Source organism: Rhea americana, unplaced genomic scaffold (genome assembly GCF_003343005.1).
Source record: "Rhea americana isolate MKP2758 unplaced genomic scaffold, rheAme1 scaffold_205, whole genome shotgun sequence".
Taxonomy (NCBI): domain Eukaryota; kingdom Metazoa; phylum Chordata; class Aves; order Rheiformes; family Rheidae; genus Rhea; species Rhea americana.
Window position 1 is genome coordinate 1,223,651 of NW_028186206.1, and position 19,199 is coordinate 1,242,849.

Below are 19,199 nucleotides of genomic sequence, written 5' to 3' on the forward strand. Positions count from 1 at the left end.
TTTGCTAGCTGCTTAGTACTCACACACAACCATTTGCTCCCTTGGAGTCAGCAAAATAAACTTAGCCAAATTATAAGATAGAGCAATTACTCTGAAAGTTTTGAAAATACTGTTTAGCAATTGTGAAGAACACTTCCAAAGCCCTAGTTACATTAGACATATATTTGATAACTCCCAGTTTCCTCACAGCAGATTAGCCTGGCTTGTAAGACAAAAAAAAWTTGCATAATTAAGAAGTTTCATTCATTCTCTTGCCTATCACCAACAAAAAGATCCAGAATTGTACCCCAAMAGCTCAGCTGGCATTTGAACAGCCACAACCAGGCACATACTGCCTTTTACAACGTTGACCTTAAAAACTATGCTGACTTACAAAATCTAACTYCTAAATAAGCATTTAAAATTTATCACCAAGAAAAACAATAAAGCTCAAAAGCTTCAAACTCTAAATTATGATCCATCTAGATTAACAGCGTCCTTGTGATTGTGAAACTACTTTGCTTGAGGGGAAGTTCTGCTTTGCCGATGAACATCTGAAAGGCCTCAAAACCTTTCAAAGAATAATTAATAATCCTGTGGAAAACATGTTTGTTACTAATGCTCCCATAATCCATCTCATTAYGAACATACACTGAAATCAGTGTGTGCTTTTGGAATTAGTTTGGCAACTGTGACTTCAGTTGAAATATCACTGCTTCCAYCACTGTTGTCCAGATTTTATTTCTGAAAGGATTTATAAATTGAAGAACTTCATTTATTCACTCTTTAACCTCTGATGCTCTCCATAGTTATCTCACTGTTAAGACCAGAACTTTCCAAGAAAATTACAAAAAAAAAAAAAAAAAAGAAAAAGAAAAGAAAAGAAAGAAAAAACAAGACACACATACAGATTGCAAGTTAGGCCTGGCTACCTTGCTTTTCTGCCCAGCAAACCACCTCTGGAGATCCAAGAGGACTGCTCAGGGTCAGAGAAAGAGCATGAGCTTTCATTAAAGATGTGGAGCTAGATGTCCAAGGAGTCTCTATTAAGTCATGAATGAGAAGGTGAGAACAATTTGAGAGCTTGGAGCAAGTGAAAAACAATGAAATTTCAAACCCATTAGAGCCTCTACGGAACTTCCAAAGAGTTTARGAGAACTTGTCTTTTGCAAGGCCCTCTCAGCCATGCCTCAAACACTTTTAAATTATTTTGGTCTATGAGTGAAGAAAATCAAGGTTATGCCTACACAGTCAATGGAAATGCAACTGCCATACCCAAGAGCACAGATAAACTACTTCAAATCTAATCTAGTTAGCACAATTAAAAACAAATAAAAGCAGCAGTGCAAGAGATCTAGGCCAGGACACAGACATACAGCAGTTAGCTGTTAGCATGTGACAGTAATAGTTAAAGCRTAAGTAAAGCATTTGCCCAAGCACATTAGAATTGCGTTTGGCTTTGCTGTGAAGGTGTAACAAGTCCAACTGTAGTAACCAACTACACAGACTAGGACATCCTTAAGACAATTTTTCATTTGCATTGTTTTTTTGCCTTTAACCAATATATTATTAGTAGATTAGCACCAACATCTTTTTTCTTCCTACAAGGGGCTACAGCCAACTGCCATCAAAAACAAAAAAAAAGCAGAAGTAAAGCCAATAATAAATCAGTTCTAATGCACCTTCTTATCTCACAATTGCCAGAGTCTTTACCACACGGAAACTAGAATTTTATACAATAAATACATTGCAGATTTATCAACTATGAATATTAACAAAGAAATGCCGACGCTGTACTTTTACTTTTTTAAACAAATATTAAAAAATTGATTTATTAAGTTTCACACAGATGCACTTATAAAATTGATACAGAATGTCATTCAACAGAAAAAAAGAAAGCAATTCCAAGCTTCCTTTATCAACTGCTAAATAATTCAAAAATAAGACACACCAAATCAACAGATAATTTGAATCTGAACGTGTGCACCTCTCCAATTGGTATAAAATATATCAAAAATTAAAGGATTTCAGATTTTTCCCCAGTGCAAATCCTCTTTCTTCTACTTTCATCCCTGAACAGTATCCATGAATTTTGGCCATTACTCCATCTCTTTATGGGAGAGGAAAGGCTGAAAGATTGCAGCAAGAAGGTCTCACCAAAGTAGACCATGTTAATCTGTATGGCAAAGCTATCTCATTACTATATCTGCTCAGATACATATAATTCTGTGCATTTATCCCCATTTGCTATATTAATATAGTCCTGCAAATTTCAGGGATTACAATGAAATTTCACATTTTACATTTACAAACCAAATAATCTCTACTTTTCCACACTGATGAATTATGAATTAGTGGAAAACTAACTTTTGTCATCATTTCTTCAGTACTGAAGCATCTGTATAAGTTTTCCTTGGAAAGTGAAATTGATGCCTACTTAGATATCTGAAAGGCACCTGAAGACATCAGTGCTGCATTTTAACAGTATATGCAGAATTTATCATTAGCTAAAGATGCCTTCTGATGTCAATCTCTAAYCTAAAGTTTTGAGCTGAAATTTATTTCGTTCTTGGTTTAAGGATTCCAAGCCATCTTCCATGAATTCTCCCATTATTTCTGGTGTGAAGAGAACTTAAGATGCATTGTAATGCTTAAAAGCACTTTATAAGTCTAGTCCATCTACTTAAGTTTGACTAAAATCCACTTATTAAAATGAGTAATTCTGATTTGATTGCCCATTTAAGCTATCATAGACATTTTCTCAGATTAACACAGAGATGTCATTCTTAAAGAGTTAAACCCAAAATGCAGTGTAATGATTTGTTTGTTGCATTAATGTCAAAGTTCCAATGCAACACCAGCTCTGCTTGCTGCAATTAACACTGCCTTTCCTTAGTATATAGAAGTGCCCTTTTATTACTTTTTCCACAGCAACAAGAAGTTCTCAGGTTTTAAAATAATTTTATAAATAGTTTGCTTGGTAGGACCTAACTGAACACAAGAAATGATTATGCTTCATAATTGCACTGTTAAGCCGAACCTTCACTGTATTTTGTATTTACGATCTTTTTCCTTGGTGTTTACTATTTAGATAAAATACTATGCAGTAGATCTTTCATTTAAAGACAATTTTATTCTGAGTAGTTCAGATACATCTTGAAAAGATTTTTCTGATGACAAGAATAACTGTCTTGACTTACTGTTTAACGTATGAGTGCTTTCTTATGTATTCATTGATAAGTACAAGTTTTGAATTCTGTTTGCAGATGTTTAATAAAACAACATAACTGGGAAGGCAAGCTTCCTGTAAAGTTGTCATACATTTCCAGGAATATCCTTACATTGGATGAACCTTCAGGAAAAGTAGCATGTTCTGGAAGCATGGTTTTATAATGCAAAACGGGACTTTTTCCCCAGTCTATTTTCCAGAAAAGTGATACTGCAGCTCTGCCACCAGGCTAGAGACTCACAATCCACCACCTTTTCCAAGAGGCAAATTAGAGCTTACTGCCTACTTGACCTGACACCAAGCCAAGTTACTTGTAGAAAGAAATTAATATTTGTTTGCCATTAATAATTTAAGTTTTTAAATAAATATTTATGTGCCTTTTTTGGCAACTGTCCATTCTGGTAGCATCTGCTGTCCCAACAGCTCAGTATCMTTAGCACATTGATTAAAAAACCACCCAAAAAAATTAGTCAATTCTGTTTCCACAGATAGTAAACCTGTCTATCTCCAACAAATCTTTCTTTGAAGACCTGTGTTTTAAGTCTGAACTGTCTTGGCTTATATCTTTTTCTTCTCCATCAGGAGTTGTTAGAAATTGATCAGAATTGCTGGTTACAAGTAAAGATGGCATATTCTCTTTCTGATGCACAGGCTGATTTGTAACTGACGTAGATCCGTTTTCATCTGTGAAAATTCCTGTTGGAAAAGGAGATAGATAATTAAAAGATAATCACAGATGTGACACAGACATACTGATGCATCATCTGACACAAACTGATAACATCCAGATTCATCCAAAGTTATCTAGAAAATGAGATGCATCAAAGCAGCAAAAGCAACAGAAGAATAATCTACGGAAGTTAGGTAACTTTAWTAAAGTACCAACTCACTATCTCTTCTTAGGTTTACAAGGAGAACTTTCTTATTAACCACTCTACTTTTCTAAATTGGTAAAAGAATAAAAATGAATTTTATGGAAGTTCAGAGAAGAAGCAAGAGCCTAAGCAGCAGATTATGCAAGATATATAAAAGGATACAAAAAAACAAGCAGCCAGATGTTGCACTCTGCTTCTTCTGGCTTATGTACTTACTTTTGGTGGCTTACATGGAAAGATTTTCTACAGTCACTATGTAAAGCACACGTTTTCAACTGGAATGAATAAAAGGAGTTTCTCTAGAAAAAACTAAATGTGTCTAACCCTCTACATATGTGCAATAAACCTGACAGCTCTAAGGAGAGCTAATAAASAACTTGGACTGTGCTACACTTATAGCACTAGATTCTAAAGCAGATCATTGAAGATGTCTATTTTTATTGCAGGATTTTTGCCTCTTACTTCAACGGAATTCAACACTGGCCCCTTTAACTTAAGATATTTGCATAAAATCCATATGTTGTTTCTATATTTTAGTATAATACTAAAATACTTAAAATGCATAGGAAAGTGAGGAGATCACATTTTATTACTTGTTTGCACCTCTTAAAATCAGGAAACTGAAAAAAATCTGACTAATGTTGAGAGTACTGCAGACAAATCCAAGAAAACATTATTTGACAAGAATAGTAGCAACTGAAACAGCTATTTTCAGAGATACATCAGCACTATATAAACTACTATAAAAAAAAAAAAAAGAAACTTTCTTCCTTATAGTATCACTTCACAGTATACCACCTTCTGCTTCTAGGCAAACAGATTATTCTTTAAACTTTTATACAAGTCAAAGGTACTGCATTTGCATCAAGAAYGGAGAGAAATAATGCTAACTGTAAAGCTTCATTACAGAGAAGTATTTTCTAACCAAGCAACTTCCACAGAAGTAACTAGTCAGCTTCAAATGATTACCAATGATTAGAATTCCCATTCTTCAAGAAATTTGAAACTTTATCCTCCAAAATTTTAAACTGTTTCTGCAGAAAAGGGGGAAATTCTCAAGAAAATAAATTAATTTACATTATAAGCTTCTGGAGAGTGGACTACAGATTAATTCCCTTACACTTATTGTAGCAATAAATTGGCACAGAGTTTGCACCACATAAACCTCGTAAGTGGGGCACAGGGATTAATCAATACTACAGAGCCTAGCAGTAATGGAGACACAGAAGCTGGGGAAGCAGAAATCATTCTTTTACATAATTGAGGTTTCTAGTAAATAAAGACCCATTAAAAGGTATATATTATTGCAGAAACTGATGAAAGCTCAATTTTTAACACTGATGAAAGTTAAGAATAGTCTAAATAAAGTTAGCAAAAGCTTATTGATTGCTACCTTCTAATTAAATTTTTTCCATTTGAGGGAATAAAAATCTCTGCTGACTGACCCRGTAAGCTTGCTGCTGCTTCAGCTAAAAACAGTCTTCAGGATTTATTTACTATGAGTAGTAGGTTTTTCAAGAGTCAGTCTTCTAAGTATGGCTATTAAGTTCCATATCTAAGTATCACATTAACATGTTTAACTAAAACATTATCATTATTAGAGTCCTCTATTGAAATGCAAAAGGCATTCAGACCGATACATATCACATTCTTTCATGAAACTAAAGCAACTCTATGAATTTAAGTTATCAAAAAATTATGCATTAAGTTTCAGCCTGATGAGATTTGACAGAGTTCAGATACAGGGAATTATGACTAAAACACTGACAGATTCTTAACTCTACTATTGCTGGCGCAACACTATGACAACTAATAAGCACCTTAAATTTCAAGCTGTTCAAGTCTCTGGCAAGCAATGGAGCAAAAACAATAAAAGCCTTATTGTTATGTTCTCTAGGGCTCTCACATTGAACTCTACACAGAGAAGACACACAACTCAACTCAGTTGACTGCAACAATGAAGGTTTGTTTTCCTTCTATAATGTGTCACAGRAATATAATATAATGCCCCATTACATTATTAACAAGCAGTGTAACAGTACTTTAACAGCTAACACTGAGGACCCAAACAAGAAAAATCACACTGCACAACAGACTTGAAAGAAGGGTGTTCTCAGAAATCATATGAAATTCCTATTCAGATTTCATAAAGTTTTTAATTCTTTCCATTCATTAGCATTTTAAATTATACCCTATTGTGTACCACATTTTATATTCATTTCCATTAAAAAAAAAAATGCATGGAACACTTCCTCAACCTGCCAGGTGGTGACACTTAAATATTTTACTTATTTGTGTAGTGGTATTTTCATACATGCTACTGTTCCAATATTTCCATCTTCTTCATGTATCAGAGTGGAACCTTTTAGAGATGAAAATCTATACCCAAAAGGAGAGACATCAGCTAGAAGCTCTATTACATTTAAAGACTTGTGCTCACAGCTGCTATATTGTACAATCAAYGATCAGCAAGGGCCCATTGTCATAAACAATGTCATACACCTTATTTAATATTAAGTTTAATCTGCAAGCAATTTGTTTCATTACATTTGAAAACAAAACCAAACAGTTACATTTACCTTGGGTAGATTTAAATTTGCTTTGCGGTTTACTGACTGGCTTCCCTGGGGTGGCAGTCACGACAGGATTTAACAATTTCTCCTCCATTTTTGCCTCTTTTACATACTGACATGATTTCCCCAGCAAAACAATACTATTAAGGACTTTTAGAGATATTAACCTGAAAAACAAAAGGATTTACTGATATATTTGCAATATCAAATAACTCATAATAAAAATAATTGCATATAGTTACTAGTGTCTCGGAAGGATTATCTAATAAATTAAAAACCTTCAATAGCAAGATCAAAAACGTAACTTCCTTTTCTCAACAATTTGTTTCAGACTTAATGCTTTAAAAAAAAATAGAAAATCCTTTTATCCCAGAAGGCATTTAGAGGAAAATGTCAAGTTTTATACTGTTTATCATTGTTCAACAAAATGACTAAAAGGACAGTTCAGCACCCATTTAATACATCAAATATTTAAACACAGAACTAGAAAATGCCMTTTAAGGAGCAAGTCCACTATTAAATGTGCTACTGTTGAAACTGTGGCCTTCAGTGTTGCCCAGCCAAGGATCACTAGTGAACTAAAAGCACAAGAACTCTCAAATACCTAACTTTATTAAACTGCAGGAATGTTATAATAAGTCCTTCTGCATATTACAAAAGACAGTTCATAAAACTCAACAAATACTAAYAGGCAGCACTGCATGGTCCAGCTGATAGCAGATTCTGTTGTCATCAATTTGCAGCATTACGTTCAGCAAATCACTTAAGTCCCTTAGACTCATCTTCTCATTTGAAGAACAGGAAGGTTTGTCTACCATTCAGTGCTTTAAAATTTATAGMTTGAATGGGTTTTGTAAAATAAAAGTTCCGTTAATGTTACATTACATGCTAGGCCTGTAGCAGACCAATGTCCACTCTGAAGATGAAAGCACAGCAAGCTCACTGCAGTACAGCACTGAAATAGCTACCTATCCTCTGCAGGATTAAAAAAGAAAAAAAAAAAAAAAAAAAAAAAAAAAAAGGCCTCTCTACAGATACCAACCAAAAAAAGAGATTCAAATACAGTCTAAATTCATTCTCCACTCCCTGAAAGTGCTTATTTTAGACATCGCTGTAATAGGCTAAAAAGATGACTTGGAGATAAACGAACATTTTCAGATTAAAATCCATGGAGTGGGTCTAACTGCTTAATCATAAAGGGACCCAAGCATTCTTCAGCAGCAACTGTGCTATCTCTCACTGCATTAATGTATTCAGAACATGTCAAATAGGAAAATGAAGTACCCAGTATTTCTAAGGGAATTTTATGCAACACATTCACTTTCAGAAATAAGGCATTGAGAGAAATGGAAGAACAAGCACAGCAGACCATTTTCAGTGTTCAAAAGAAGTTGTCATTTCAGTATCCAAGCAACCATAAAAAAGATACCATTTTATACAAGTTGAAAGCCATGGTTCTCTACAATCTTATTAGGTTATGAGGACAGATTTTGCTACTGAGTTGAGAGCAGCTCTCCTCCATTTTTAATAAGTTTAAGCAATATGTGCTTAAACATATGTGCTTAAACAGTTTTAACATCTCATGGAAAATTATATAGAAGTTTCTAGTGATTCTCCCCTTTTATTTTCCTTGACCCACCCCAGGCTCAAGTTTCCAGATACCACGTAAATCTGAAACTGCTCAAAATCCTAGAAAAAGAAAATTCAGGTTCCAAATGCAGGGCAAGACTCCTGAGTATTGTAATATACAGCATTGTTTTTGCTAAATATCAATACAAAAGACACAACTGAAATTTGTGTTCAGAATACAAATACAAATGTAGGAGCTGAGTTAACTCAAAATCTGAAATCACAGTAGAAGCTGTATTTTCACTTYTCCATGGAGTGAGAATAAGTCACAGATGTGTTTATTCTTGCAACCTAAAGGTAAAACTCTCAAACTGCAGGCCTGAATCCAGTCCACGACATCTTTTTGGTCTAGAGCTCTGAACCTGGTCCTCATTGCTGCCTCTTCACCTTTTCTAACAATTCTCCCCTCTCCTAGGAAACATACTTGTCCTTGATTCCAATCTGTGGCACACTACAGCTTCCCCATGGATGCAACTAGCAACAACACTTTCAAAGAGCAGCAATTTATCCTGCACGCTAATACCATTACTTCTTCCTGTTCTCCAAGCCACAGAGACTGTGAAAATCCAGGACTGGCCACAGAACTGAAGTAGCAGATGTAGGAGAATATTACATATATTGGGGAAAAACATTGAGTATATGAAGGTGCTGAACCTGGTACACCATAGCATGAACGTGATGATCAGGGGCTAATGCTTTCAACTACTTCGGGCCAGCTTTGAGGAGAACATGGGCCCTGCACACGCTAGGTTGGGAAAGACCCTCAAAGTATGGTAGAGAAGTGTGACAAACAGTTTAATGTTTGGTCTGTTTACAGCATCTTAAGGTCCTAGTTACCTACGTTAAAGAAGAATGCCTCTACTCAGAGGTACGCAGGACACATCAGCCCAAATCCTGCCTTTCCTTCAAATCAAGGTCAGAACAAAGAAGGGAGCAAGCTGGCATGACTTATCTAGTCACAAAAATAGGTAGTGATCCCACTCTTCTGAATGGAATTTTGTTTTGAAAATAGTGACCTCTCTTCCAGTGAGCCTGCAGAATCCTCTGCACCAGACCTAGAAGTCTTCCACTTCTGTCTYATTCCAAAGTCTTGCTGTCTTCAAGTACAAAAACAACTTGATGGGGCATTAGGAGGGACAGTTTCTGCAATTTTGAGCAGGTATGTATAAACACAGTGTGAATTGCCATGTGGATCACTGCAGAATACACTTTGTTCTTTGTGCCACAGCAATCTGAGTCGCTTAATTCTTTACAGTCAGTTTTATGGGCATTCATTCTTCTAGAATAAATCAGTGCTGAGGGACCACAAATGCTAATGCAGTTCAGTAAGCAACTTTCCCAGAAACTGGTAATCKCCACACAGTATACAGCCAGTTCCTCAAGACAGGCAAAGTAGATCGGATTTAACGTGCAAATACACACATCTCATCTGTCAATATAACTTCTTTCAAATAGTTTTCTACAAATTATTTGCATTACTGAAGTTATTTATTGAGGGCTCTAATACTCAGATTCTCAGATACAGTCATGGGACTGAGGGTCCAGTTTGAWCTCTATTTCAATGTCCGTTCATGAGTGAGTGCGTTTTACATTTACTTGCAATCATTTCTTTCATAGAGGAATAGTTCTAGATGAAAATTTGAATGCAAAAACCAGACCGCACAACTATCTTGAAAGCAGAAGCATGGCATGCAGCAGCATAAAGTCTCCTGTAAATTTAGACAGATTCCATTCAGATCTAGATTAAATAAATTTAGAGAGATTCTATTCAGATCTACATCAAATAAACGTATGCTAAGACTGGAACTTTCTCAAAGAAATGCCCTTCTATTCACAGTTAGGCTAATAYCTGCTATGTTACCAAAACTGAACATAAATCAAATTTGCCCTTTGCTCAACAAATTTCTACACTGCAATTTAAATTCCATATTACACAGACTTCTAAGCATCCTTACAACAACTGTTTGGCTATAACTACCCTCATCACAAATTATTACAGCACAGAATAACTCAAAATCTACCCTAAACATCTTTACTAAATCTTCTATATTAAAAATAYGCATATAAAATGCTCTATTTAAATTCAGATGTGCGTAACTGTACAAGGATGACACCATACAATCTTGCCCACGTACCTTAAAAGGCAGATTTTTGCCTTTTCTTGGCCACAATATTTATTTAAAGCTAGCAGTATCAACWAAAGTTCTCAAAATCTGATCAAATAATGGTAAGTACTTACCCACAATAGAACAGCACAACACAAGCATAAGCTAAGACTCCTTGTACTTTTATTGAGCTTGTTACAACTCGAATTAGCTGTTTTAAAGATAAAAGTTAAACAGTTAAACATAAACCATGCAACTTTTAACAGAATATTATAAAGGACTTTTCACATGGGTAAGTTCAAGACAAAAATAGAAACATTAATTGTAATTTACTGTTTCCATTGATAGCACTGATTATTCAAGATTCTGGTTTGAATAAATATTATATTAGCATCTGTTACTAATTAACTTTGCATACCAGTTTTAACTTTGCCAAAACAACATTTTGACTTTGAAATAACGTAAACCAACAAACCTCCAAGAAAAATAAATAAAACARTAAAGTGTGAAACACTGGTTAAAATAATTCGAATAGAGCATCATTTTGTAGATGTAGTGCATAAATCCCAACCTGCTGTCTCAGTTTTATTGCCGTTTGTGGTGGTTAGAGTTCCAGGTTARCAAAGTATTTCAGTTTGTGTTAAATCTATTATTATTCAAGATAACATTTAAGAACACGATTAACTTGAGAAAGGCATTTCAATCCAATTCTGCTTGGAAGTACTTTAAAAAAAAAAAGTCTAAAGAAATCATAATGATCATTTTGGGTTGGTTCTGCCTTTTTTTTTTAATCCTGGATAAAAGCTAGATAAAAAAACCTGTCCACAGTATCTTTCCCCATCTTCAAAGGAAAACAATGGATTAAAAACAAAAAACAACACACACACAACCTCCCCCCCAACCTCACACCGCAATTTACATGGCTAGTCTTCCAGGAATATTGTGAATTAACATTTTTGCTGGCAAAGCAAGGACACATTCCCACTATCGTGGCAACTACTGCTTGTCTACATATGCACAGAGAGAAAAATCATAGCAATGATTTACAGAAAACATTCTGCAATAGTTAATTCAGAACAGAGAGCACACAGACACCATTCCAATAATGAAGTGATTCATTTTRTAACAGCATGTCCATGTAACAGACAGGGGCAAGTATTTCAGAATCATTTATGCTACAATAGCTCAGAAGTTCAGTTTCCCCATACAAAGGAAAACTGAGCCATTGAACATAACATTGCAGGGACAACTACAAGGACTTTTATAAAGAATCTAAAAAAAAAAAAAAAAAAAAAAACAAAAAAAAAACCAGTGCACTACTGCTAACCTTCTGGCAGCCAGCTGCTTTGACTATTCTGAGTGAATGAACAGGATACTTGCCAAAAGGAATAAATGTTTAACAAGCACAGATGTAGTGCAATTCCACTGCAACAATCCAAGTGCTTAYAAATTCTGTAATATTAATCTATATTCAGCCTTTTATGCCAGGCTGATGAACAGTAACATATTCATGAAATCACAATTAGTATGTGATGTAGGTTATACTGAACGCTAACTCAATCTTGTAGYACCCCTTCAGTTATTTAAAAAGGTGATTTTTTCTTCCTTACGACAAAGTGAGCTAGCTATCTCACAAGCATGTGTTTTCAAAAACTGAGATACTGACAGAAAATGGTGRTAGGAAAGAAGATTTGACTTACTAAAACAGCCAGTGGAAGAGGAATAAAACCCATTCTTCTGGAAACTGAATCACTATAATCTGTATATGCCTAAAAAGGGGGAAAAARRRRAAAAATACTGAACTATTTATACAAAGGAATGAGCTTATTTTAGCTTGGCACATCTTCTAGATAAATAYCAAATCTCTGCTAATAAACACTACAGCAGTATAAAGTGTACTTATTCAACTTTTGAAATGTAAATGCAGATAACTATTTTCACACAAACAAATAATACTAATATGACTGGTAAGATTAGCTACAGTGCTCTAAATCAAGAGCAATTAGAGTATAATACAAAGCTCTAAATCAAGAGCAATTAGGACACTGAATCCAAACACACTATTTCATCTATACAGTATAACTAGCTTATTTAAAAACTGTTTTTGTATTATCTCGACTTTGATCCTCAAACACTAAACAGATAAACCTCCAACACGGATAAAAATACAATTATCCATCACAGTAGTGATTTTAAAAATCATTCTACAAGCACCTATAATTAGCCTCAAGATATCTGTCTTAAAAATCATTTAAGAAGTGTGTTTAAACTTGCACTCAAAACAACGCTGCTCTGCATGACAATTTTCATGCAGTATTGAGATCTCCTCCATGCTGGAATTAGGTAGTATTGTAAAGGCTCATTTTCCTCAGAGGGTCATTAGAAAAGTAAGACAATTTTAAGAACTACCCAACTGATTCTTTTTATTAAAAAAGTTAATTTGTGTGGTAACTGAAGTAACTGTGGTCAAACTTTTTATGAGGTACAGCTACTGCATTTCTAGAAATAGCTATTGCATATGCCCAGGAAAGCTACATAAATTAAGTTATAAAGTTCATTAATAATTAGGGTAATGCAAAGCTCTCATCCACRAAAGATGCATTCTAAATAGTCTTCCAAAAACAAGTACTAATAAAAACAAAGAACTGTTTTTTCAGATCTGTGTTCTGTAAGTAACAATAACATAGAAACAACATGCATGGTAAAAACATTTATACTCTAAACATCTGTGCATGCTATGTGTGAAGAAATTGTAAAAATTTCTAACAGACATTGTATTTTGATATACTGTAGTTAAAAATAAAATGGGAAGAAACGTCATTTAAAGTTWTCTCAAGAAAGTCTTGTTTAGCCTACTTAATTCCCACACATTTCAAAAAATGTCAAAGTTATTCATCCTGACTATCAATGTATTTGAAAGTCTTCTCTCAAAAATAAATCAAGTAAAGCAAATGGCCTGAACAATAGGATAAAAATGAGAAGAATATAATTACAAGGAAGTACTCATACTATCTCATTAAAACAAACACACAAACACCACCCTCCGCCAAAAAAAACAAAAAACAAAAAACAAACAAAAAAAACCACACACCATGAACAGGGCACAATGTCAATGTTATAGGAGTGAAAGAGTTCTAAGCATTTTTGTTCTGGTATTTTCCCACAACGTTAGTTAATAAAAGAAAATGCCTTTATTTTCAGGCTTACATTTTTCTGTCGACTGCTAACAAGGTCAAATGCAAGACTGGCTCTGTACTCACTGTAGACCTGGAACAAATCCAGCACATCAGATGTATGATTAATTTTTGTTATCACACTATATAGAAGCAATAGAGTTTTATTAATGAAATATTTCTGTAGTAAGAGTATTACAAGTGCTTAATGCATTAATTTAAAGTCAGACCTAGTTTTCAGGAGGTATAACTGCATCCTTCACCCACAGATTAGTCTGTATTTYTATGATAAGATAATTTGAGTAATTTTTAGTGTATACACAAATACATGTATATACAAGCAACACAGTAAAGTTTTAGAATTTGAATGAGACTTTATTTTTTTTTTAACCAATTTTAGCATAATCAGTAACACTACAAAGTGAGAGAAGTAACGTTCACCTTTTTCATGCAATTCATTTGTTTTAAACTACATAAAGACAGCACTGGGATCAAATTAAACACATGAACAAATTTACTAATAGACTAAGCAAAGGACCCCTTGAAATAGGGTACCGCAACAGGAAGGTGAAAGCTGCTTTCTCTTTTCTTTTTAAAATCACTTTGCATATAAAGACAGCAAAGTATCTATTTTAAGAAAAAGCAAGGCAGCTTGCATTACAGGTGCTCAAAACTTCTGAAAAAAACATCAGGCCTAACAGCTATAAATCTTTAAAACTTTGTACAATAAAATAGAAAGCTTGTTAAATAAACCTTGCAAAAACTGTCACCCCCCACAGCTGTTTCAGCACACTGAAGCATGCTATATTTTTGGCTAGCATGACTTCATTATTTCTCTTTTCTGCACTTTCTGTATGAAAGTAGGGCATGCATAAATGCCTCTGGCATAAGGGAGCTTATTAAATATATCTATTAAACTTGTTTCTTCACCACACAACACAGTTACTTTAGAGATGCTGAAAACGATAGCACTTCCAAGTTTTGACCTCATTTACTGAAGAGTGGTTTGAATAGTGAAAAAACACTAATTCATCTCTTCACAAATTTATGAAGTGCATTTGAATTAACATATCCGTGTTAAAGACAAAYGGCCAATGTATCATGTTATGTTACTACACAGTAAGTGACCTCATCAACTACCTTRAAAGAAGAACTGCATGATATATATCCTAAGAAATTACACAAACAGAAAACAAAGAGCTAACCTACTTTATCTTAGTGCAGCAATAACAAAGGAAAACATTTCTCTCTCTAGATTCTACTTTTCACCTACAGGCAAGATTCAGCAACCTCAAATTTTTAAGTCTGTATTTCAAGCCACAATCGTTTTTGTTTAGAAAAAAGGTACAAGCTCTGTGCAAAATATTAAAAAAGTAAAATTCTGCAAATGTAAATAGCAATTGCTTCACAAAATGATCTGCCAGTTATATGAATTGTGACTATTATGTGAATTGTTACATGCTCATTTCAACTAATTTATGAATCTGGAACTACTAATTYAGAAGCAAAGGTGTTGCTGCACATTAAAGACATCCTCAAAAGCATACTGTATCAGGAAATTACCCCCAAGATTTCCCAAATGAAAAAAATCCTGCATAAAAAAGTAACAAGATTGAATCCAGGGTAGAAAAATGTAACAATCTTAATATTAAAAAAAATTAGCAAAATAAAATAGCATTCAGCATTCCAAACAGAATACCTACATCTGCTGTGATGTCATTGAATTTTGTTATAAAGGCATGTTTCACAATATCCACTGCAATTTCTGAAGCAATCACCATGCAAACATCTGGGAATAACACCCAAAGATGATCTGAAAGTTGGAAAAAGCAAGTCAGATCATTTAATTTGACACCAATACTCAAAGTGAGAGTTACAGGACTTGTGCTCAGCAGACARTAATTCTCAGTCCAAAAGAGTATCTGCAAATTTACACCACCACTCAGCAGTTACTGTACAAATTCTCTCTTATCTCATGATTGCTCTAGAAAGATTGGCACTATGCAGTTATGCCACAGCTAGGATTAGATTCTACAGCCCTTAAATTGTACTGGAACAGGCTGCCCACAGAGGTTGTGGAGTCCCCTTCTCTGGAGATATTCAAAATCCGCCTGGATGCAACCCTGTCTAACATGGTCTAGGTGACCCTGCTTGACCAGGGAGATGATCTGTATGATTATTAGATATCTCCAGAGGTCCCTTCCAACCTTACCCATTCTATGATTCTGTAAAGATTTATCTTGACCAGGAAGAAAATCTTTACATGTATTAGACAGCAGGTGCTCAGTAAATAGGAAAAATAGACAAAGCACTTGCAGTTAGYCTCTTGGATGCTTAACTTAAGATTTAGGTTGATTGGTAACATTCAGTCAAAATACATCACACAGATATGGGCTCAACGTTATTAAACTAAAGTTTTAATACTCCTTATTAAAATAGAATTGAATATTGACCCAATGTTTATTCAAAACAGTAAGTATTATTAATATTAAGTTACAAACAAGTTTTTTAGAATATTGCACTTTTTCATCTCGATAGCCTCACAAAATAAATTTGTCTAGGTGTCACTCAAGACAATGTTTGAAACATAACTATGATTCTTCGTAGTGTAATAGCACACTGATTCCATCCCTTCTGATAGAAGCATATTACAAGAAAGCTAAGGTCTGAAAAATGAGAATCTGAAGTATTTCAGAAAACAAGATTCCTCAATTAAGAATCATCTTTATCAACAGTCTTTCAGATTGCCAAGGTAAGTAAGAAATATAGCTGTCTTAAAACTTTACCTACACCACAGGAATTTGTAACTGTGAATTTTATTTTTTATATCGCTTTACTTACCTGGATTCCATGAGAACTGCTCCATATTTCTTAGACATACTATTAGTAGCAGTACATAATTTGTGAACCTCTCCTTTATATCTAGTGGAGGAAAAAAAAAAGAAAAGAGAAAGCTGTTAAGTCTAAACATTCATTCATTTGTTTGCATATATAGATATGTATGCATATTTATTCTGTATCATTTATTAAATCTTAGACCGATGTTTTCCACAGGTTATTTGATCAGATTTTGAAGACAACACACCTGCCTCATTTCAAGTAATTTGCACAGCAAACACACTTTCTACAGATATCAGGTATCAAAATTGTTATATCCTAGAACAGTAGTACAAAAAGGGGCCTTAAGTGAACTATCACACCTCAACTAGATGATTCTTATTGGTCTTTCCCAGAGCAACCTTAAAAGGGAACAGCAGCATACATCAGCTCAGTTATGAAAATAATAAAAGTCCTGTGGCTTGCCCTCACAGACCAAACAGCTTTTTCTTCCACGTTGGTATCTTATTTACAGCAACAATTTATACAGAGTGCTCTAGGAATTAGCAAAGTGCTTCACATATTAAAAATACTTCTTGAAATTGTATTACTGAAAGATATAATAAAACTTAACCCAAAACATAACAGCACCACCAGCTAGGAAGATTGACCAAGTCTTTTTAGAAGACAGCTATAATAAAAACCTGTGAAGATATTATTTGTGACACATGTTAATGTAACAGTATTGTTCTGTGGGTACATCATCTTTGAATCCAAAGAATTCAAGATCTTCATGAGCAGCTCAAACTATCTAGTRTTCTATCTACTGATTTTAGTCAAAAATTAAAGAAAAACATGACAGAAGAAAAAAAACGTTCARAAGAACACAGGAGCACCAAGTTGGACAAAACACATCTTGGCATATACTTAGTAATTGTTAGAAGCTTTCATCTCTAATGGATTAGAGACCAAAAGACAGGTGTTGACAGCAGCAGTTACAACATTCTTGTGTAACAATATTCCTCATTTTATTATTTATTTTTAAATCCTCAATAGGAAATTTCAAAATATTGGCAACCCTGAAGGAAAGAAGCAGTAACAAAGAAAGCCTCCCCAGGAGAAGGGGAGGAAGAACACACAAAATTCAAGTATAAAAGAACGAGATGCACGCACAGAGGTAAAAAGGCATATTCTTAGGTACATTTATGTTAGTATGGTGGGGGGGAGAGCCAGACAAAACAGAACTAGTGGCAAATAGAGAGCATATGTTTGTGGAACAGGCTAGGGAAGAAACAAAACATCTTTCTGTATAATAAAAATCAACACTAGGAAAAAAAACCCCACACATGCATGTGAAGCACTGAGACTAATTTCCTGGTTTCCTGCAGATAACACCAAAAATTAAGTAACGAAAGCTCTTCTGTGCTGTCGAGTTCATAAAATACTAACAAAGTTACTAAAAGAATAGAGTATCTTCTGATAAATCTAGATATGAGTTATAACTAGACACTGTATATTTTATATTGCAAATTTCTACATTGCAATCATTAGCAACCTAAAAAAGTAGTCCCTGAGTTTTCAGCCGTCCACCTGCAAYCTCTACAAAATTTTATCCTGTTCCCCATATTGCATGTTTCCACAGTTAYGGAACGTAACTGATCAGTATTGCTTAAGACAACACACAGACCCCATCTTCAGTACTTCAGATCACATGAAAACCGCTACAAGCAGAAATTCCAAAGTGCAAAGGAAGGATCTTAATCCAGTCCTAAGCACTAGGCTTAAGCCAATCTTCCAGGCCTTTATGCAGTATATATTGGCTCACATGACCTCAGGCTTGGCAAGAGAAGGGACAAATTCGAGGGCTTCCCTTGCTCTTCAGAGTGCAATAATAAGCACTTCCCCCCTGACACTACCACCACTTTCAAGGACTGGATGACAGGCTTTTTTACCTGTTTTTGTCCTCTCCTTATTTTTCCTGCTCTCACTGCCCTCTCTRTTTTATCTCCTGACACAGCAGTTCAAGGCTACTCAAAGAGAGAGGAATGAGTGAGGCTGCTCTTGACTTAGCTCATCAGCTGGGTAATCAGAGAAGCAAGCAAGGGGGAAAGGGCATTTTAAAGCAGCTTCAACAGTAATCACAAATAATTTATAAATTTATTTCATTTTCAGCCTCAAAGATAAAGGTAGAAAATTCTAGGATATCTGGAACRGCTAGTGATGATCACTCCTAAATCTGAACTAAGATTTCCAAACACAAACTATATATGAATAATGTGTCATTAGGCACTTTGCTGGTGGGTCTTTATTTTATTCTATTTTAATACAGAAAGGAAATTCCTTTTATTATATAGCGCAACTTTTCAGGTCATGTGAACTATGGAGCAAGTGAGGCTGTATCTCTAAATTTATTACTTACAGACTTTAAAACTGCCAGGGAAGAAAAAAAGAAAAAGAAAAGGAAAAGGAAAGCAAATTACTTCAAGAAGCCTGGAAGTGTATGGGGGAATTTAGGGGAACACTGACAAGTTACTGCTGTTGGTACAATCATGAAGGCGACAGGTATCGGCAAAATGAGATACCTCTTTTCTGCTTTAGCATGAAGAAGATTTTAGAGGAGGCGGGGTGGAGAGCGATCTCCAGTCCTCATTCTTCATCATGAGGATCTTTAATAACGTACCAATGTAAGACATTTCCACTCGGTTTCTAACATTCCATAAAGTGGTGGTGATAAACACATTACAAATTGATCTTCTGTTAGAATATATAGTGTAGCTTTAATACCCCTCTCCATTACAAGACAAGRTTAAATGACAGCT

At 34.7% G+C, this 19,199-nt stretch overlaps 1 protein-coding gene across 5 annotated transcripts in view; it reads right to left on the minus strand.

Annotated features, from left to right (window-relative positions):
* Window positions 1-3,092: 3,092 nt before the first annotated feature.
* The window catches only part of TAPT1 (transmembrane anterior posterior transformation 1), a 46,517-nt gene continuing 30,410 nt past the window's right edge, over window positions 3,093-19,199 (minus strand). For all 5 annotated transcript variants that reach the window (XM_085304256.1, XM_085304257.1, XM_085304258.1 and 2 more), the window contains 7 exons: window positions 16,405-16,485; window positions 15,267-15,376; window positions 13,598-13,657; window positions 12,091-12,159; window positions 10,525-10,601; window positions 6,663-6,823; window positions 3,093-3,904 (listed from right to left, as the gene is read on the minus strand). In XM_085304256.1, coding sequence (XP_085160382.1) covers window positions 3,675-3,904; window positions 6,663-6,823; window positions 10,525-10,601; window positions 12,091-12,159; window positions 13,598-13,657; window positions 15,267-15,376; window positions 16,405-16,485 — 788 coding nt within the window. In that variant the 3' untranslated portion in view covers window positions 3,093-3,674. The remainder of the gene's footprint in view (window positions 3,905-6,662; window positions 6,824-10,524; window positions 10,602-12,090; window positions 12,160-13,597; window positions 13,658-15,266; window positions 15,377-16,404; window positions 16,486-19,199) is intronic.